Source organism: Cydia splendana, chromosome 23, assembly GCF_910591565.1.
Source record: "Cydia splendana chromosome 23, ilCydSple1.2, whole genome shotgun sequence".
Taxonomy (NCBI): Eukaryota; Metazoa; Arthropoda; class Insecta; order Lepidoptera; family Tortricidae; genus Cydia; species Cydia splendana.
In genome coordinates this window covers 8347723-8370939 of record NC_085982.1, presented here as the reverse complement: position 1 = coordinate 8370939, position 23217 = coordinate 8347723, and the positions used below count along the sequence as shown (strand labels likewise).

Below are 23217 nucleotides of genomic sequence, written 5' to 3'. Positions count from 1 at the left end.
CTCGATAAAATAATTAAAAGAAACTAACGGGACTATGGGTATGCCTCCCTCTCAAAACCAATAGAAAAGATTTGTTGGCCTAGCATTCTGACCTCCACAGATGAACAGATGTCAGACACCCAGATCTAACTAGAGCGGTTCGTTGCTCTCTGTTCTATGAGTAGTTAACACCAGTACCATATAGTACCATAGTTGTAAAAACTGAACCATAGTTGTACTTAGATAAGGAATATAGTTACCTGATTTTACTGTAATTGAAATATAAGTACTTACCACATGTAAAATCTGCTCTAACTATGAAGTTTCTGATAGCAGCGGCATTGTATGGGGTTGGTCTTCGTTATTTACTTAACTATGATTAAATAAAAGCAATGACGCCGATCGGCGTCTAAATTGCTATTGCATATTTTCAAAGGAAATACCTCTTACCTCCATCAGGCATATATCAATTCAATTCTTTATTGATATACTAAGCACATAGTACTATCAATTCCCTTTATAAAACGAGTGACGTTCGTTGCCGCATTACTATTGAAAAGTTCAATTCGTCACTCATCTAATAAAATGAAATATTTTTTTATTTGATTTAGAGAAATAGCTCTAGCCGGCTAAGGCCCAGATACAAATGAAAAATCCAGAATTTGCCACTGAAGATTGAACCTTTAGCGCAGGTCATAGAGCTGATTTTGGTTTTGTTTAATAATTGAACGAAGCAAAAGAAATGCGACTCTGTTCCAATTGAATATGGTTTAAATTTCATCGAACTGAATAAGTACTATAGGTAGGACCTTGGGCCTTACGAGGCTAGAGAATGATCTAATAGGCAATGGGAAAATAAACTAATCACAATTCTCAAATAATTTATTCCTCACAATCGTCATTACTGTATTTGTACACCATCCCGTTCGTAGATACATAGAAGTCATCATCATCGAACGCAATGCCTGCAGGCACGAAATCTAGATCCATTAGCTTCTTAGGAATTAAATTATCTGATTTCAGGTGATACAGACCATCGTTAGCAGCTAAAACTACTCTATGATTATCCTCGATAGCAATAGCTCTTGCAGCGTTTTTAGCTATACCAACAAACTCAATAGGCTCATGGAACCCTTTTAGTAGAACCTTGACGTATTTGGAGTCGCATTCGTAAAATATATTATCGTCAGCGTCGACTGCTATGATAAAAGCACAAGGCACATACTGGACTCTTCTCTTTTCATTCTTCTTTAAGTTTACTTTAAATACTTCGTTGTTTGGGAATATAACAACATATAGATCGTCTCCGTGGTTCGGTTTGAATATTTGGACTATATCTTCGTCTTTTAAACTAACAAAGGTGGCTTTGTCAGTTTTGTTCAACAAAGTCAATCCATCATCAGTGCCTATGTATACTCTATCATTTTTGACGTCGACCGCTGCTGCTTGCCCGTTGATATTGTCAATTTTGATTGGTTCTCCATTTCTAAGTATGTATTGATCCATTTTGGTTTGAATGTCGTCATTTTGTAGCGATTGTAGATCAATCAATGTGAAGTGAAGATCTTTATTGTTTGGGTTGACCACTAGGTTTGTTGGTAAGCCTTTTATGGTTAGTATTGATGATCTGGTGTATTGCTGGCCGTCGTAAATATACGAGCAGTTGTCGGCTAAAGCCGTTGATAGCATTAATAGTAATATTGGCAGCATTGTATAAATATCTGGAACAAAGTAAACATGTCAGTTCATAGGTTTCGAGGTTATCTTAGAGATAAACGAATCGAGAGCGTTTATATTTATTAGGATTTGCGAGTACATAGATTAGTAAGTATTTATTAATTATTGTTGTATTATTAAAATTAATACAATATTGATACAAAATAATTAGGCTACAATAACTACTCAGTTTGATAAGCGAATTATAATTTACAAATTAACTTCTGACGTAGGTATAAATAATAATATTTTGTGGTTTTGTTACAATTTATGTTATTTAAATGTGAGCTTGACTTTTCATACTTTATTTACAAAAAAAAACTTAAATAATAACAAATATTCTTAATTTTTGTGTGTACCTATATAAATAAATAAATATAAACTAAAGTGTATGTAAATAAGATAACGGCTAAATAAATTTTAATTATTACAAATAGTTTTTTTTGTGTTTGTCTGTTAGTTAAATTATTTGATTATGACTATTATGAGTTTAGATTTCAAAACATCACTAGTTTTAATAAAAACTTAATTACCTACTAATAAATTTAATTCCCTTTAAGTAGTATAAATGAGAGGTATGTAGACTAAGTTGTATAAGAATGAGATGAATACAATATAACCCTTATACATTTAGCGTCAAATGATAGTCCTGAGTTTATTCAAGTCTCTTTTATTGGCCTTATTTAAAAAAAATATTGAAAAATTTGTTTTTCAATTATTTATTTAATTCGAATCCATATATAGATCCATAATTGTTAGTAGTTACAACAAATCTTAAAATTAATTAAGTTAATTAAGTTAAATTAGTTAAGTTTTTACCGTATTTTTTTTGTATTTCCTCACTACCGTAAAATGGGGTGAGTAGGGTCAAAACTGAAATTCAAACCTCGATAACATTTAATTTTTATATATGAAAACTGAATGGTGTATATAATAAGTGTTCCGGACGTTTGTATTTTAGTTTTTATTTTATTTTGGGTAGTTCGATTTCATAACTTTGACGATAAAGAGGAAAACCCACCTCACCCCGTAGTGCCTCGTATTTGGGGTGAGACGGGTTTTCATACAAAGGTGATTTTGGAAGATTGTTGGATCGATTTTTTTTATTATGCGTATTACTATAGCTCCATCTTAAATAGGAATACATTATTTTTGTAGCAGTAGCCTTAAAATCCCTTCTCATCCCCCTCTCAAACCTTCTCTCCCCATTCATAACCTACCTCTCCCCGTGAAACCTACTCACCCCGTTTTACGGTAACTAATGTATGGTATGCATACAGAGTTACTGCGTCTTAACTCTGTTAGCAGTGCGAGATACGCGAATTTTTCAAAGTAGTGACGATTTCTAAATAAATTCACACGCTAAACTTCTAAATAAATTCACACGCTAAACTCCCAACTTTTTACGTTCATTCAAAAGAAGAACTGTCACAGGGACCATTCGAGTGAATTGTAAAAAAAATTGTACATAGACCTGTAATTAATATAAAGTTAATTGATTCCATTCTGTTATCACAGTTAAGCCATTTCCATTTAAGTTAGAAGCATGAAAGTGTGTTAGCGTATGCTATAGACTTATATTTGTACGAATTATGTACAATACAATACAATTTACATAGGTAACACAAATGAATCAATCAATTTTAGACTAATCACAGTTTCTTAATTGCTCCTAATTACGTACAATTTTTTTGCAATTCGCTCATTCAACGCGAGACGTAACACGTAAACTCACAACCAAACGTGCACAAATCACCACAGCTCACTATCAACTCAGTTCGTTCAACTCCAACCGGCACAGACCTTATCAATATTTTTAATAAATAATTGACCTCCTCCAGCCGCGGCGGTACACGATTAAGAGTTCACACTCTGCTAACTGCTATATAACTAGTAAGAAAGGAAGGAAATATAGGTTATGTATGCGTTTCCATTGCACTGAGCAAAGAAAGTGATTTTTTCTCATTGGTAATTTTAAATTACATGATTGCTTAATGAAATAAAGAAATTGTGATTGATTAGACGGTTTAATACTCGTAGTTATTGTTATTTTTTTTTATTTTTTTATTATTATTAACACACAGTACAGAACATATAATTGAACAGGTCCCTGCAAAACTGTATTTACAGTTTGCCTGCAGGTAAGAGTCTCTACATACACATGTATTTAAGTGAGTACTAATTTTAAATTATTATTAAATCTTTTACATCTAAACACTTAGTGGCACATGCAACTTAGTGGCTTGCACATGTGCAACTGTCACTTAAGTGTTTGCAATAGGTACAGTTTTAGGGCGCTTTTAAACTTATTTTTATTTGGCTCATGCCGAATGTTCTCGGGTAGACTATTCAGGAAATACGGAACTCTTTTCCTAAGAGTTCTGTCACCAAAATAGTTAGTATAGTTACTAACCCGGGGGACTTCAAATTTTCGCGCAGTTACTGCCCTTGTTTTATGCTTATGTTCTATTAGTATTGTGTTATGCTCTTCATTGCCATGGTTGTTAACTGCTAGAAGGAATTTGTGCTTTAAACTAACTGGTAGTATTTTGCAAATTTTGAATAGTTTATAATAATCGTTTTTACAGCTGTTTCTGGTTTTCTTATTTACGAGTAGTTTTAGGAATCTAATTTGTAGTGCTTCTAATTTATCTATGTATGATTTAAAAGTAAAACCATATAGCAATGAAGTGCATAGCTCAATACAGACTCAACTATTGCAAAATATAAACATTTCAGTATGTTATTAGGTACTTTATAGCTTAAGTGATAAAATCTACCTAAGAGAATTCTTAATTTACTACAGATATGGTCTATATGTTGTTGCCAAGAGAATGCGGTATCTATTTTGACTCCCAGATATGTTAAACAATCAACTTTTTCTATAGGTTTGCATTGACAAGCTTTTAATTTATCGTGGAAACAAGTAAAACTGTGAGTATACATAGGCAAAGGAGTTTCTACGGTGCATATATAAGGTGATTGTATAATGAGTAGTTTTGTCTTATCAGAATTCAATATAATGCCATTATCGTGTGACCATTTAACTATTGAATCTATGTCCTGTTGAACCAGATGACATATATCAGTGAGATTGGTTCCGGCACGTAAGGTGCAAAGATCGTCAGCGAACATATATGCGGAACAATTTTGTATAACTCCACACAAACTGTTAACATGCATGAGGTAGCACACCGGTCCACATACCGAGCCTTGAGGTACTCCGCATTGCACCTGTGTTTCATCGCTTAGGTCGTCACCAATTTTGACGCGATATGATCGTGATGTGAGGTAGTCACGGAACCAACAGTTCAGTGGCTGCCCCACACCACACTCGTCCATTCCATTTAAAAGGGTATCGATTTCTAAGGTGTCGAATGCTTTTTTAAAATCATAAAATATCGCTACAACTATTTTTTTATCTCCTAAGTAAGTGTTTATTGCGTCAGTGAATTTGGAGAGGAGAGTGGCGGTGCTTTTATTTTTTTGGAAACCATGTTGACTATCATTTAATATACTATGTTTTTGTAGAAAAGAGCTGGTTTGATTAATTATACATTTTTCGACTATTTTATCTATACTAGAGAGAATGGATATTGGTCTATAGTTGGAATATACTTTACGATCACCCTTTTTATGGATTGGACGAACTAACGATTCTTTAAGCTTGTTAGGATATTTGTGCTGAGCTACTGACAAGTTGATAAATTTGGCTATGACTGGACTAACTTTATCTACAATAAGCTTGAGCAATAATATAATGCTTTGCTTAACAGCTATTTAGGTAGACAGAATTTACTTTTGCTGTAAATAAGCTAGTATAATTATAATAAATAAATATGCTTTAATCCCAATAAGGTCTAGTTTCCCCTTTGGGTTGGAAGGTCAGTTAGCAGTCGCTTTCGTAAAAAATAGTGACTACGTCAAATCATGGGATTAGTTGTCAAGCGGACTCCAGGCTAATGAGCCATGGCAAAAATGCCGGGATAAGGCGAGGGAGAAGAGAGAAATAAATATGCTTTGATATTTTGTCAAAAAAGTAATGTAAAACAAAAACTAATACTGCCTGGTAATCCCTAAGGGAAATAGTTTTGGAATTAGTTTATAATTCTATAAATACCTACTAAAGTACTACTACTTCCATAGGTACTCTACTTCTTCTTGTTTCAGATTTTATTTTGGACCTACTTAAGACATTTTATACTGCACTAAATGTCTTTTTTTTTGTTTGCCTTGTTTAGTCCTTTTCTCCACTAAACCCTATTTGTACAGTTCCCGCCAATCCGGATAAAATGCGTCCAAGTCGTCCCGCTATTTCCTTTTCGGTCTGCTTGAACCCCGGCCTGCGTCCCACTCGGTAACCATTTTGGCCCACCTTTCAGGGCCAAACTTTGCGGCAGACAAAGTTTAATTTTGAATCAGTGTAAGAATCTGTTTCTTTTTAAATGGCATGTTTCATTGTTTATTCATACAAAACCACAAGCTTACAGTTTACATACCAAAGCGCTTACACGTTACTTACATTACATTACACATAATATTTATTCATATATATGGTACAAAAACAAGTCAAAAAACAATAAATAAAATAACTTAAAATTACAATTAAACTAAATACAAACTATTCTAAAATAAAATTAAACTAAACTAAACTAAATCTAAAAAAGGCCCCTGTGGCAAGGTCCCCAAGATGCTGGCTGCGTTACCCCGCTGAACTGCCAGACTGAAGCGTTCAGCGAGGTAACTGCCAGCTCTTGGGTCCCCAGTTGCGTCCCTGAGTCTCTTTGAAAGGTCTCCAAAGAGACTCAGGGCGCCAGGACCCCACGGACCCAGGGTCTCGACGCCGAAAGGAACAAAACAATATTCGGCGCCGAGACCGCGATACTTCCCAACCTTTGCGTTTTCGGCCGCCTCTGCAGCAGCTGCCGCCCTCGCAAAGGTTCCGTGGAGATGTGACGGGGCCAGCGTGTCTACGCAGGTTGCATCCCACACTAGCACCCGCCCCACACTCCACGGAATCAAAGACATCCCGTCGGGTCTCTTGCCGTCACTTCTCAATATGCCGGTCGGCTCCAATAGAGCAGGCACATTGACCGATGCAAGAGACCGACGGATGATGTCGTTAAGGGCGGCATGCCTGGAGAAGCGGCCCACGCTCCTCTGGCAGGAGAGACCGTGGTGACCTAACTGGTCTACGTCCGCACCGCAGGGGCAACGATGAGGGGCACACACCGGGATACCTAAACGGAGGCAAATCGAGAGCCGGAGCGTGTTGGGCTCTAAAAAAGTTCCGATTTTAGGAGAAGGATGCGCGCGGAGCCAGTGCCCAGCCTCTCTAGTGCCTACTGCCAAAAGTCTAGCTCTTTCCGCAGCGCCGCCGCACTGGTCGAGAAGGGTAGCTACAGCCAATTTACATACTGGATCGTCCATTACACATTACATTACACGTTACATTACACATTACATCAGGTAGGTACACGTAACATTACACATGACATTCCATTATGTTACATGTTACCTAATTAATTACATGTTACATTATTTGTATTTGTAACAGTGCACAATGTATTCTAAGGTATCTCCTGAATGCAGCTTTTCGTTTTTTTCTAGTTCGCTTTAACCTTACAGCTTGGCAAAAAAGAGTAGAAATTAAAAAGTGGCAACACTGTAGTATCGTCCCTTTCAAACCAATTTATATAAGAAAACGGGACGACAATGCAGTTTTGCCACTTTTTAATTTCTATTCTTTTTTGCCAAGCTGTATTTACGTTTAAAACATAAGAAGTCTCGTGGTTCAAACATATAAAGTCTCAAAACTGGTCACGTTTTTGAGTATGTTACCTGTCTCTTTCGCACTCATGAATTGTTTATATACATAATGGTTTTATTTTGTATAAGCGTCATTCTTGATTTGTGGCCTCCATTGCTCTATTGATTGTGAGTAAGGTCAGGCGTGGCTCACTCCGCAATTTCGTCGCATTGCAACAGGTAGCTAAAAGTACATCCGTTCCACACCAATTTTGGTGGCTAGCCATAAGCCGCGCGTGGCGCTGTCGCCACCTAGCGGCCATATCTATCCTGATCGCAACAAACGCGTTTTGTTAGAGAGTGAGTCTTCTGTACCTAGTACTATTATTTATTCTGTGGTAAGGTTGCCAGAGCTCAACGAGGGTGCGGGGTGTTAGGGTCGGCAACGCGCATGTAACACCTCTGGAGTTGTAGGCGTGCATAGGCTACGGTGACGGCTTACCATCAGGGCCGTATACTTGTTTGCCACCGACGTAGTATAAAAAAATAGTTTTAAGTATCGTGACGTGTGAGTATGGGAACGTGTCATATTAGTGCATTTCATTGATGAGTGAGTAGGTTCGCGTGTGGAAAGCAAACGTGTTACATCATCGTAAACACTTGCTTTGTTTTAAATTAGCTTAAAAAATAGTGTAATTAATAGGTGTGTAATGTTTAATATATTTATAAATATTTATAAACGGCCTCCTAGCCTAGTCGGTAGCCTACGAAGCAGGAGGTCACGGGTTCGAATCCTGGTAAGGGCAATTATTTGTTCCTGAGTTATGGATGTTTTCTATGTATATAAGTATTTATATATGTCGTAGTCAGATGGTATAATCCGCCGTATTACATTACGGCTAGCCGTTATCAAAAACAGGGGCGTTTTGAAATGCGGCGGTTCGACGATTAGCCGGATTGTCATTGCGATACGTTCTTCAATAAGGCGGCCAACGTTTAGCCGCATCGTACTACTATTTTAGATTGTAGAGTGACCAGTTCTTTCGGTCGTCTACGTAACCGGAGTTTGACAATATTTGCAATTTAATTTATTTTTACCATGGTCCCACCGCACTACATGTGTTTCTTTTCCAAAACATTTCCTTCACAACTTAAATAGACGGAGCCCCGCAAGCGGGGCTCCTATTTCTGGGCGGTTTGCCCTTCGGGCATCTGAAGCTACCTAACGAACCTAACCTACTTACCTACCTACGCTTTTTTCCCCAAAGTGTAATGTTTTCACGGACGTCTCACTAAATCAATAGGTATACCTACCTAGGTTAGGTCGGCTGCCCTAAGCAGAAAACAAGTAACCCAGTTTTGACAAATTTTTGAGTAGAGCAAAAAAACGTAATTTGTCAGTTTTGTTAGGTATTTGGTTTAAAATGTAACAACTGTTTATACCATTATGTTAAAAGCGATAAAATTAAGCTTATACAAACTTTATTTTTTGTTATTCTTGTATATTAAACTTTGTACAGGCATAAAATGTTTTCTGTGTAGTTTACTGCCCGAAAATCTAAGAACCATTCTACACAAATTCAAGTATCTCGTGTTTAGCTTGGAAATAGCAAGCAGTTTAGCTTCTTAAATACTAAACATATTTGGCTCTCCGCTCAATAAGAAGAAAGTGGTACCAAATGAAAGCTAATAACATAAGCTACCGGAAACTGATTGTTATTTCTTTCAGGTTTATCGACTTCAAAATCCCTGTTAGATAATAAAACGCTTGAATTTTTTTTTATATTTTAAGGTCTTTTCTATTGGAAGATAGACTTTTTTTAATTAGTGATTGATGTTGCTATCCTCGTACCTTCTGACACATGGTTATTGGTACCTATTTCATCGATTTTATTTATTTTCAGAGATTATTTTGTGATACCCATTCCTTCAACAAACCCTCTGTCTTCATGGATGGGTGGTACCTACAGGATCCTGCTTCCGAACTTTTCTTTTTTAGGGTTCCATACCTCATAAGGAAAGAACGGAAACCTTATAGGATCACTTTGTTGTCCGTCCGTCCTCCGCCCATTTGTCTGTCAAGATCTTTTATCTCGGAAACGCGTGGAGGTATCGAGTTGAAATTAAAACCACATACTCAGGTCTACATTCCCTTAAAGATGTAGAAAAAAAATCAAACATCTACATTAACGTAAAAAAAAGATACGGTGGTTTATGCCAAAATATGTAAGTATATTTCGACATTCTCAAGGGATTCAAAATTTAAAGGGTACCTAAGTAAAGTACCTAAATAAAAAAAACGATAACTAAATTTGTAAGGAACGCTCGGTGGGCGAGTCCGACTTGCAGTTTTTTATAGTCCTATTTGACAGACGTGTTTGATAGGAATGAGGCAAGTGCATGGAATGGTGAGAGCTGGTGAGTTCATAAAAATCAATATTTGGGGACAATCTTACACTGGTTGACCTAGCCCCAAATTAAGCAAAGTTTGTACTATGAGTACTAGGCGACGATATATACATACGTGTATAGATAAATACATATTTAGGTACAGTCGCCATCAGATATATCGGAGCGGCCAAGGTGTTCACAATATCTGAACACGCGCTCTAACGCCCTGACAATAGAGGCGTGTTCCGATATTTGTGAGCACCTTGGCCGCTCCGATATATCTGATGGCGACTGTACATAGTTACTTTATTTACTATTAAACTTTACTTGTAACAAAGTAAAAATCTAATTAAATCCTTCAAGTCATTTTTACCTATTTCTTATAAAACCATATCGATCTGAAATTTTGCTGATATACAGTATACACCTATTTATGGTAAGTAATTGGTGGATCTCTTTAGTGGCTAGAGTTAAACTAAGAAAAGTCTGCAGAGATTTTGATAGCACAAGGTCAATCTCGAGAAGTCTATTAGTAGAGTTAGACCAAGAAAAGTCTGCATAGATGTTGAGAGCACACCAGTGCAGGTGTTATTTTAAACGTCAAATTTCTATGAAATTATGACATATAAATGACACTGGCACTCTCTCAACATCTCTGCAGACTTTTCTTGGTCGAACTCTACTAATACACTTCTCGAGATTGACCTCAGATGATTCACTTTACCACATAATAAGTGTCTTTATAAAAATTCAATTTTTGGCATTATTCCTGGATTAAATATTATTTCCCTTTTGGTCAATTGAATACAGTCAGTTGTTGTTTGTTCCTAATTTTTTCCAAAACCTTTGGCACGGATACTGCATAATTATGATTTCCTCTTTCTTTGGCGTATTCTAGTGTTCTGTTTTCATTACTGTAGAGTCTACAGTGTAGACAATACAGATAATTTTAATTGTTTTAACAACACTTTTTCTTTAAACTTAAATTTCACAGACTTTTCACCTTTGACAGGAATATTGCTAAGCAAATTTGTTTTCTATGTATGTCTTTAAACAAGCTACCTTTTGTATAACTATGTCACTAATTTCTAACCTAAATCGCAGATTGTGTTGGGAGATACTTGTTTTACCATTGTAATAAACTAATTCGCAGTTACGAATATCTACGCTAAACTCAAGTATCTCGGTCATCTATATGAATTACAAGTATCTCTGTTTAGTTACTTGTCTTTAGCGTAGAAATGGGACATATACTTGAATTTAGCGTAGAATACAGGGTCAAAAAAAGATACTCGGATTTTAAAAACATGTTTTTTTTTGAAAACTACACATTATTTTACAATTATTTTTTTGAAAGATGCGCCTGAAATTATAGATTCAAAAAATCCAAAAAAACCGTTTTTGAAAATTTTCGAGTTACTTGTTTTCTGCTTAGGGCAGCCGAGGTTCGTTAGGTAGCTTCAGATGCCCGAAGGGCAAACCGCTCAGAAATAGGAGCCCCGCGAAGCGGGGCTCCGTCTAGTTAAGTTGCGAAAGAAATGTTTTTTGAAAAGAAACAGTCCGACGAACTCCAGATTTGATGGACACCCCAGCGTTTGTCAGGCAGCGCCACGGGTGTTAAAAATGGGAACTAAAAACTGTCAAAGCGGTGGCTAATGACTCGCTGTATTACATTACGGCTAGCCGTGTTGAAGAACGTATGGCGCCGAATACATTCCGGCGGATTCTCATTCAGCCGCATTCAATCCGGCTAATCGTTAAACCGCCGCATTTCAAAACGCCTCTGTTTTTGAAAACGGCTAGCCGTAATGTAATACGGCGGATTATACGATCCGACTGCGACATATATATTATGTATATCGTCGTCTAGTACCCACAACACAAGCCTTATTGAGCTTACTAGATTGATTCGTGTAAAATTGTCCTGTGATATTTATTTATTTATTTTATTATTTATTATAATAAAACAATCCTTGCAATATATTTGACTGAGGGTCTGGCTTTGTGAACCTGCCTGCAAAGCCGATGGTCCTGGGTTCGAATCCCGGTAAGGGCAGGAACAAATACTTGTGTGTTGAACACAAATATTTGTTCCTGAGTCATACATGTTTTCTATGTACCTACATAAGTAGACATCGTAAATTTTATAGCATTTTTGGTGCAGCGGAGTGGAGTTGACGGAATTGGTACAGATAATTCGAATTGAAATGGTAAATTATGGTTGATATTAACGTAATTAACGGTAATTAATCATTAGGGTTGAAATTGTTTATACCAATTCCGTGAACACCACTCCGCTGCACCGATAGGTACGTATAGTACCTATTCAACAGGTCCTATTGTAGTTTATATTATACATGCGTTGCTTTTATTATGACTTATTATAAACGTTATTGTTTATTCTAATAGGCATATAAAGCTAACCTAAGGACATATTTTTTATATTACGCGTGGTCGTCGCAGTCCTAACCTTTATGTGTGTACTTTTCTGGGAGCCGTTGTTGTTGTTGTTGTTGTTGTTGTTGTTGTTTTGTTGTTGTTGTTGTTTTGTTGTTGTTGTTGTTGTTGTTGTTGTTGTTGTTGTTGTTGTTATTGTTTTGTTGTTTTGTGGGAATGTCGAAATTTAATACCATGACTGTAGGTACCTATGTGGAGAGCTAGTCCGGAAAAATATTTCATGGTTTCGTAAGCAACGAAACTAGACAGGTGTTTGCTAAACTATCCTTAACACATTCAGTGCCAAGAACCCGACTGTCGGGTACACTGCTCGTAGCGACTACGCGCTCCATACGGCGAAACCGTGGCTAGTGGCACGTGGCACTTAGTGGCAATGAATGTGTTAATACTGGATCCAGGCATCAGGCAGCTGTTCATTTGTGGAGGCTTATGTAGTACTAGAGCGGTTTCGTTGTTCCCATTAACCCTTTGAACGCCACCCTTCCACTCAATAAGACTCGTGTGCGGCGCATAATGAATCTTGTTGGAATGCACGAAGGTTGATATTGGGATGTAGCCGCGTGCGTCAGTTGACGTCTTTGCCGGTCAAATGGTTATATTAATCATATCTAATTTCAGAGGCTATTAGTTCGTTTTTTTAGCATTAGAAAGAAGGTAAACAATCTTGACGTGTCTTTTTATTAAAAAATATTGAAAAACGCTATATAAAACTAGTTTATACTAGTAGTTCGCCCCGAACTGAGAACTCGCAGTTAACCAAAAATCATTATAGAGCGATTGACTTTGTTGCACCTACTTAGGTACTCGTATAGTGCGACATTAGTACATTGTAGGAGAGGACGGAAAACCGCCAAAAGATGGATGAGTGAGTTTGAGGGCCGACACGTTTAGTGGAGGCCCTCAAATAATACGAGTCCATCTTTAGCGTTTCCGGCCGAGGCATTACATAGTGTTTCACGACTACTGCGAGGAAATAATAAAACATTTGCATAACTATAAGTACTAGCCCGCGATTTCTCTGGTAGCAAATTACTAGCCACTGCCTGTGCTGTCTCTTGAATTTCGGTAGGTGTCAGCGTAAGAATATCATTTTCTTCATTAGAAGAACTTATTTTTATAGCGAGCGTAGATACGTGTTTCTTGTATTTTTTTGTCAAACACAATTTACACTATTCAATTCAGTGAGTATTTTCCGATCCCGCCTTTTTTACTTTTTTTATCACTTTTAAGAGACGTTTTTCTGTTGTTTGCTTCAAACCGACTCAAAACTTAGAAGCGTTTTTGCTAAAAAAAACCACAAACAGCTACAAAAGTAAAAAACGCCTTAAGCGTGAATCGAATGGATTGAATGAATGAATGGTTTTATCATTGCTTTTTTTTTAAACAAGAAATTGGTCCTATAAATTAATAACCTAATTTTATTTTTGAAGGAAAAAGTTGCGCTAAAAAAGACCTTTTATTGATTTTTATATTTTAAATTATACTCATTGCTGTAGCGAACCGTCACCAATGACAGATGATGATAACAATGAAACATTGTAGTAGTGGTGGTTCAGGTGCTACAGCTATTGCCTATTTTCCAGCTTGGTTTTAGACCATCTTTTGCCACATTTCCGAACAGTGGCGTGAAAAAAATATAGTAGGCCGCCTTTTTCTACTAACAAGATCTGCTTGACCAACTATAGTAGAAAATAAATGAGGGCACCACTTTCTACGTAACTGTCACATTTTTGACGTAAAATGCATGTAAAATGCTTACACATGGCAACAATTTAGTATGGATATTTTTGAGTTCCATTTTATTTAATTTCTAATATTTTATTATGTCGCACTATAGGCGGCAATGGATTGAATGGATCAAAAATCGCCTGGATTTATTGCAAGGTCTGTGGAGCCCTTGACTGATAGATTTAAGCAAAGAGTAGTATGTATAATATACTTATAGGACAAAGAGAGCCCTGTCGTGGAACTTTTTTGCATCCATTTTGAAATGCCATCTGTAATTCTTAACCAGAAATATCAACGTCAATATCAGGGGGGGAGGGGCATAAATAGCGTCTAAGTATGTTGCGAACGTAAAAAACTTTGACTTTGAAGAAAGGCCTTCAGGATATTTACTAATACATGAAAACAAATTTGGTACCTACTTTTAACTTGACTGTTGATGTAAATAAATTACCTATCATACACGGCTGGAATAACACACAATTGACCACGAAACACAATTACACGCAGCAGGTTGTGAATCTACCCGCCAAATATTTTTTTAAATTTTTTGGTAAATAAGTCCTCAGCAACTGTGATGGCGTATGAAAACTTTGTTTCTTTTGACATTGTAAAACTGAAAGTATTTTTATTTATCTGAATTATGTCGTAGTACAGACAATAAATGGGGTGTTATAATATTTTGAGTTTTATTTGACAAAGTTGTTTTTTGTGACAATCGCCTCCATGGCAACGATGGCCATAAATAATTTGTTCAACAGATATTTTTTTGTTTGATCCATGCCCTGGATACAAGACTTTTAAGACGTTCTGACGAAATAAAGTTCAGCCATATTTAAAAAAAAAGTTTAGCGTTAAGTAATATAGATGGCGCTATTTTTTCGAATAAAGTGCTTTATATACGACTGTCCCTCCCCTGGATTTAAGTCATCATAGAAATCATAGAGATTAAAATAAACTGTATCTGTGCTAAGGCGAAATATTTCCTGTCAAATGTCAAATACCTATATTATGTTTATATTATTTTATTTTTATCTTGCTAATTATTTAAAAATAGTAAATTTAAAATCGTTATTATAAAAGTGCAAACCGAGCACTTTCATTTGATACTATTTTAAATTCGACCATGTTATTTTGCTAATAAAATGACCAGAATAGCAAGACCTCTCACAAACTGCTTTTTGGCCTTCTAAGCTCTTCTACCTCAATAATCCCTTGATCGAGTCTGCTCATAATTTAATGACTAAAATATAATGCCCTCAACTACACGTTTACCCAATTTCATTTAAATTAGAACAAATTTACTTAAGTTCTTGAGTATCAAACTATCTTCTGACAGTTCAGCTTAAAAACATCGAAATGCCGGGACGTGCCGCTAGCCAGCCGCGTGATCCAAGTCGAATGTAAGAACTTCGCTTCGCTTCGCTTCGCTTCGCTAGCTCGTTCGATTACTTATAAAAGCAAAAGAATGTAAAAGATCGTATATGATTTATAATTTATTTGCTGTGACTTATTTTTCAATGGTGATTTTTAATAAAAAGACATGCCAAGATCGCTTACCTTCTTTCTAATGCTAAAAAAAACGAACTATAAGGGTCGGTTGTACCAAAGTGTCAGTCATCGTTAAAGCGTACGCTAAATTTAATAGGGAGTAAGCTGCAATGTTCTGCCGCCAGAGTACAGCACTAGCTCCTCTAGTAAACCATAGAGTAACTTATACATACTGTGCCTTAAACTGTTTTTTGACAAGTTTTCACAGACAATAAAATATGACATTGATGCATCAAGGCGGTTTGTTAACAAGGGCCTACCGGGAAACGCGAAAATCGACATTTAGTTATCTGCCTTATTATCGCTCGAATATGCAAGAGTGATAGAGAGGTTAGACTGATAACGAAATTTAGATTTTCTTGTTTCGCGGTAGACCCCCAGATTGTGACGGATAGTGGTAGTGGCGCTTTTCGCAGTTTCGCGTAATATTCCCTATTTATTGTATGGGAAGTTCCACAGTTTACGGCCGATTGCCGTTGACCGGTCTGTGAAGTGTGGATGGTGCAACTGGCCCTAACTCTAAAAATGAAAATACATTAGGTATAGAACCACATATCTTTATTACAAATATGCGTACATGATGTCAGAGGAATTTACTTCTTTCCTGCCCCAAAACAACCACCTGGATAAGGTCTTCCTAAAGGTCCGGGCAGGGGGTCCCATGGCTTTGGAAACGGGTTTGGTAACTGTACTAGTGGTGGTATAGTTGGGAATGTTGGGATACAGCAACCTCCAGGCGCGATCATGGCAACCGGCTTCTTAGGCATTTCTGAAAAAGACAGAAAGCTGGTGACTTATTGGTCTTAAAGAGGTAGGTAGGTATAGGTTAAGGATGACTCACGTTAGACCGGGCCGTGTACGGGCCGTAGCTTCCAGCGCATCGTTTTCTATGGAAAGCATCACGTGATTGCCTGTCATGTCATAGAAAAGTAAGCGCCGGAAGCTCCGGCCCGGACCGGACACGGCCCGGTCTAACGTGAGTCATCCTTTATTTATTTATTTATTCAGGTACAACACAATATCTAAACTTAATTACAAAAGTATCATTAAGCCAGTAAGGTTTGTCTCGATACTCCATCCGCGGTAGATTTTATACAAACTCTCACTGCGTTCGAACGCCAAAATACCTTGGCAGAAATGAGTGCCTTTCATCCCTTGGTTAACAATCTATTATTTTTGATCGGTTCATAGTATACCTATTACATACAAACATAGGGCAGTATAGTAAGAAATATCTCAGTTCCCATGTTAATTGTCGGCCGAGGCGCAACAATGGATTCAAAAAGGGGCGCAGCGGGCCGAAAGTCAACGCTTTCCGGCCGGAGGGTACAAAAAATAGTTATGCAATACTCACTGTAGCTTTGTCTGCAACTCAAACACAAAAAACAAGTCTATATCGATTCTTTGCGCGCTTTGCACTGTTCCTTTACTCCAGAGCAAATCCTTATATACATTAATGTTGACGTCATAGTTTACAATGGTCTCAAAATACATTTGCGAGTAAAATCCAGTATAACATGACCTTGAGATCCTTAACCAGTGTTTGCGGTCTAAGATCTCACTAATACTGGTTATAATTGAACACGATTAGCGATATAAAGTAGGGGGAAGTCCCATAGTAGACAGTTAAGATTTTCAGAAATAATTAAAATATTTATTACAAAAATAGCAATTCATAGAAATTACCTAAACAAAGTCATTAAAATTAAAAGTGACGACACAGGACGCGTTCTAAAACTAACTTGACAACATAGTGGAAAATATAATAAGCTGTATTTTCGGAGAGAAAATATTTAAGTATATCTTGGAACACTATTACAAAAGCAAATAATATACGCTAACACACATCATTTCTGAATTAATAACTTCCAATTACCACAGAATAAATAATAGTACTAATAGGTACAGAAGACTCACTCTCTAACAAAACGCGTCTGTTACGATCAGGACAGATATGGCCGCTAGGTGGCGACAGCGCCACGCGCGGGTTATGGCTAGCCACCAAAATTGGTGTGGAACGGATGCACTCTTAGCTACCTGAGCCTCTACCATCAGTTTTAACATTGACATTAACGCTCACGTCTACGTAATTTACTTTTTGTACATCTCGCTTGCACTATTGCTCGCATATGCGAGTACGAGCGAGATGCATAGAAAGTAAGCACGTAGACGTGAGCGTATATGTGACGTTCCACGGAAAAAGGTACCTTATGAGGGTTTCTAGTTTCGGAGATATGAAATGTTTTGTAAAGAGGTGAAAAAATGCTCAATTTTTTTTTATTGTGTGATCTGAAACCTTAATGCGTAACGTTTGTTTACCTGTTTTTATTTTTGTTATAAGTTAGTTATAAGCCTAGTAATGTCGTCTCAGAGTTTAGTAGAAAAGGTACCTTATGGAAAAAAGATTGAAAATTCCCAAAAAAACTAGTCAATACGGGAAAAGAAGTTTGGTAGAGAACTGTATTAGCATTCTGAAAAACTAATTTGATAATTTCAGTTCTGGTCGGGGGGCCTCGCAAATATTATAACCGTACATCGACCGACATCACAAATCCAAGTAGCCTGCTATTATACCAAAGTTACTCTCGTCAAGTGTTTCTTAACTAGAATAATCTTCATTTGGTTTGGTCGCATGCAGTAAATCAGCCATTGGTTTGCTGAAAAATGCCAATACCCGACGCATTACCTTATGGAATATCTGAGGTCATTGAACCTCAATGCCGCTTATCTTCAATAGCAACCGAAATATATTATTGATAAGAAATAGACGATTTATACCATCTTAACCCCAAAATATTATTAGTTTATCCTAACTGTTCCATCATCATCATGCCTCATCATGTAACTTAATCACAAGGTACCTTTTCATTACATACAAATTATTGGTCTTTTTTAAGATTATTATGACGAAGAACTAATTAAATTTGGGGCAGTTTAATGTAAATTAATATTTTCTATTCATAAAAGATAAACTGTAATATGATTGATATTTTGTAGTGATGTATTATTAGATTTATTTCCATAAGGTACCTTTTCGTAAATGTATGGAGCAAATACTGTTATTGTTATGTAAGTTTAAAGTGGCATAAGGGGTTAAATATAGTATTTAGTTGGGGTTTTAGGATTTATTTCATTTGAATGACAGAATTTCTTTCATATGTGCTCAGAAAAATTGATTGTGTGTCACATTAAAAGTAAAAATATTCAATTTTGTGATTTTATATGAAAAAGTCAGAAAATACATTTTCACCTCTAAATCGGTATTGTTTTTTGCTTAAACTGTCTGTCAGTGTCGTTTTCTAATAGATAAAATTTAAATCTTGAGAGCTCATTGCAATCAATCGTGAAAATGAAATAAAACTTTATTTTCAAGAGATTGGCTAGTATACACATAAATCAGTCGATATCAAAAGTTTCTATTTGCATTACAGAACAAGTCGCAATATTTTTTTAATCTCACATATATAAGGTATTATTATTTGTAGTCAACTATGTAACTTACTTCAGGAACATAGTTTTTTAGGCGGCTAAACTTAAAACTTCTCTATCGTAAAGTTGCTAATTTCACAACATTATTTTCAAAAAATCATATCTCTGTAACTACGCAACCTAAAAGGTTGATCTTTTGTGTTATCGATAGCTTATTTATTGTAGATTACTGGGGTATGCATAACTCCATACCCGCCATAAGGTACCTTTGACCGTGGGACGTCACATATGTCAATGTCAAAACTGATGGTAGACGTACTGTTCTACTGTTGCAAAGCGACGAAATCGCGGAGTGAGCCACGCCTGCAATTACACATCATTCCGATTTCAGTTGCACTGTTGATATTTGACTAGCAATATTTTACATTATGTAGATCTATGCTTTGTACCGGACATATTTTATTTGATTTAAATCTGGCAACATTTTCTTCATATGACGGGTTATTCCCGTTTCGTATGATATGCTATCTCATTGGCTGAGTGTATTGCTATTCCACGTTATCATAAGAATAGAAAATGTATACTCATGTTAAATAAGCCATGTAATAGTACATTGTGTATTAAGGGCGGGAAATAAGAAATTACGAACGAGTGTCAATTTTAAGCCCGACGCGAAGCGAGGGCTTAAAATGTTCACGAGTTCGGAATTTCTTTACCGCCCGTGGCACACACAATGTTTTTCATCACACTTGTAAGGAAAAAAAGGAGAATTAATAAAAACAAACTTCTGTATAAAACACTTTTCCGCCCTAGGGCGAAAATTTCAATTTCCCGCCCGCAAGCCCTACGTGTAAATAAGTGTTTTTCATCACACTTGCTCGGAAAAGATTTTTTCCGCCCTAGGGCGAAAAATTCAATTTTCCGCCCGCAAGCCCTACGTGTAAATACATCTTTTCCGAGCAAGTGTGATGAAAATAATATTCATTGTTCTGTTACGATTCGTATTTGCGTTTTAGTTAAAATAAACTAACTTTGGAACCTAAATACCTATTGGTATTGAAAAATAAAATATTTTTGTATTCAATCATAATAATAACCGGGTTTATATCAAATTTATTTTGTTACCTTTATTTCCGACGTTTCGACACAAGTTTCACTGGTCGTGGTGGCGGCTAAGGATTATTTACTATATAAAACGTGTTTTTAGGGTTCCGTACCCAAAGGGTAAAAACGGGACCCTATTACTTAGACTCCGCTGTCCGTCTGTCCGTCTGTCTGTCACCAGGCTGTATCTCATGAACCGTGATAGCTAAGCAGTTGAAATTTTCACAGATGAGATATTTCTGTGGCCGCTATAACAACAAATAAAAACAGAATATAATAAATATTTAAGTGGGGCTCTCATACAACAAACGTGATTTTTTTGCAGTTTTTTGAGTAGGTGGGACGGAACCCTTCGTGCGCGAGTCCGAGTCGGACTTGGCCGGTTTTTTAAGTGGGACAGTATGGGGATTCTCCGAAACTATTGAAGATAGAGAAATTGTCTTAGGAACCGTTTTTCGTCATAATCATTTTGGGCTTATTCAAGATTTTAGTCATGTGCGAGTTGTCTCTATAATTTAACTAACGACCCGCCCCGGCTTCGCACGGGTTAGCAAATTATACACCGAAACCTTCCTAAGGAATCACTCTACTGATAGGTGAAAACCGCATGAAAATCCGTTCAGTAGTTTTTGAGTTTATCGCGAACATACAAACAAACACACAAACAGACAGACGCGGCGGGGGACTTTGTTTTATAAGGTGTTAGTGATTAGCTGATTAGTGATATCATAAAAAAACGCGGATAAAACCAGTGTCAGTGTTTTTCTATTTTAATGTTGTTTCTGAATTTTTCAATCAATCCAATTTAAATTGGACTGAGGTTCGTGAGGAGATTCTGAACAACGCTTGCCCTGCTTAGCAATGCAAACAGTACTTCGGTCCTCGGCTGGGTCATAGAATAGGGATCTTGACTATAGTAACAAAATTATTTCACACCATTCACGAAATACCTAAAACCCAAGAAAATTATTACAATATTTACACAATTTCCATGTAATTAATAAATCGGGAAGAAGTATAAAGGCCTTCTAACACAGTCGGTAGTGTGTCACTACCACTAGTAGGTACTACTAGTGACCCTTTTTTTACGTTGCCGAAATGCGTTTACGCATGCCACAAGTACGGTTACCATCAGTTTGTCACTGACATAAACGCCGTCGAGAACGTAATTTACTTTCTATACATCCCGTTTGCACTAATATGCGAGTGCGAGCGAGATGTATAGAAAGTAAATTACGTTCTCGACGGCGTTTATGTCAGTGACAAACTGATGGTAACCGTACTGGTCCGGAGGAACCAGGGAGGATGACGGAATTGACGGACTAAGGACTACCGTCTAAAACCACCAACGAGTGTCTCTACACGATGGGCCAGCGTGTAAAGAGGGTAGTAGTGTCAGATGGCTTATGGCTCGGCGGGATGGCGATGGGATGGCAGCGGGGTCGGTTTTTCGTTCGCACATCAAAGGTAGTGAGCCAGCGAATCTACATTCCCATTCCATAGTGCGTGCTATCAACTATCGCTTGGCCATCTCACTGGTCCAGTGCTGGGCCATCGTGTAGATGAGACATGAGATGGGGTGCCGCAGGGTCGCTATCGGCATTCAACCACGTGCGCCCCGGCGTACTACTAGTGACCCTTGCCTACTTTGCCATGCTGTATTTATAGGAAAGTGGATATAAAACAATGTCGCTCGCCGCGTCTGTCTGTATGTTCGCGATAAATTAAAAAAACTACTGAACGGATTTTCATGCGGTTTTCACCTACTTATCAATGGAGTGATTCTTGAGGAAGGAGGAAGGTTTAGCTGTATACTGTATACCTAATTTGTTAAACCGTGCGAAGCCCGGACGGGTCACTACTAAATATACCAAAATTGTAAGGTAAGTTGCAAAAATCTAAGTATTAATAAGTTTTCAGACATGACTGTATAGAGTTAGCCATCTATGCTTCTTTATTCTATGTCTGGGCTAATACTGCCTTTCCGATTCGTTACCTTCTGGCAGGGAAATAATTTGAATATCTAAGGCTACTTTAACTCTTATATTATTCGTTCCACATGGGTTTATTGTAGAACTAACGACCCGCCCCGGCTTCGCACGGGTTACACTAAACCTACGGAACCCTACAAGTAACGAGGAACACCATAAGCACGATAACACGGCCAGACAAACACTCGGCTACACAAGAATTACAGTAAAAAAGCTATGTACACCCAAGTGCCTCTCCAAGCGTGTACATATTAGCTGCATAGTGTAGTCTGGGGGACCGGTGGCCCAAATAAGATGCGATTGCGGACTTAAAAACGCCTTTAATGCATATTGGCGTTTTTGGTTTATTTTTACATTTTTAGTGTAGGTACCGTCAACGCTTTGTCAAAACTTTGTTCACGGAACACTTATTTATTTTGCTGTCGGTTTTTCATTTTTCTTAGATTTTGATAAAATTTGTTGGATATATAGTGTTCTCTATTCTGTATAACATAAGCGTAAATGTCCTACAAAGTCTTCCACTGAGTTGCGAAAACATATGGAATTTCCGAAACTGTAACTGTATCTTATTGGCGAAATGACAGGGTTATGGCTCCTCTACACGATGGCCCAGCGCCGCTCACTCCAAGGGACGCAGCCATGCGGTAGAATGAGATAGCAATATCACTTGCTCCCTCTAACGCATAAATGCGTCCCTTGGAGTGGCCGGCGCTGGCCCATCGTGTAGAGGAGCCATTACGTGGGTTGTTTACATTAGTAGAAAGTATTCCCCGATTCTGGCCCCACCTCTCAGTGGTCACCGATCCTGACCCCAGGGCCGATCCACCACCCGCTGAACCTAAAAAAAAAAAAAAAAAAAAAAAAAAAAAAAAAAAAAAAAAAAAAAAAAAAAATAGCCCCCCATTTGAATTGATTGCGCTAGGTCTCAGCAGTGCCCGGCGCCTCCTTCAGGTACTTACGAAATACGCTAATTAAACAATACACCTTGCTCACCACGGTAACAATAGGCTTATCGACCCTTTTCTATTGTTCGATCTCGACTCGGGCGCGTTATTGTGTTACCGAGCATACTACCTGGATGGACCCTTCACCCACCGACGTCTTCATTCATGCCTTCTTTATGTGT

The 23217-nt window shown here is 37.3% G+C and overlaps 1 protein-coding gene across 4 annotated transcripts; it reads right to left on the bottom strand.

Moving 5' to 3' along the window:
* Positions 1 to 847: 847 nt before the first annotated feature.
* Positions 848 to 16982, bottom strand: LOC134802016 (uncharacterized). 4 transcript variants are annotated; one of them, XM_063774630.1, is made up of 3 exons: positions 16922 to 16982; positions 16145 to 16336; positions 848 to 1700 (listed from the first exon to the last, which is right to left on the bottom strand). In XM_063774630.1, the coding sequence occupies exon 3, from the start codon at positions 1687 to 1689 to the stop codon at positions 862 to 864; it is 828 nt and encodes a 275-aa protein (XP_063630700.1). In that variant the 5' UTR covers positions 1690 to 1700; positions 16145 to 16336; positions 16922 to 16982; the 3' UTR covers positions 848 to 861. The 4 variants fall into 4 exon arrangements, with proteins under 4 accessions (XP_063630700.1, XP_063630698.1, XP_063630699.1 ...); XM_063774628.1 differs by lacking the exons at positions 16145 to 16336; positions 16922 to 16982 and adding an exon at positions 3499 to 3600; XM_063774629.1 differs by lacking the exons at positions 16145 to 16336; positions 16922 to 16982 and adding an exon at positions 3431 to 3549.
* Between the last annotated feature and the right edge of the window lie 6235 nt (positions 16983 to 23217).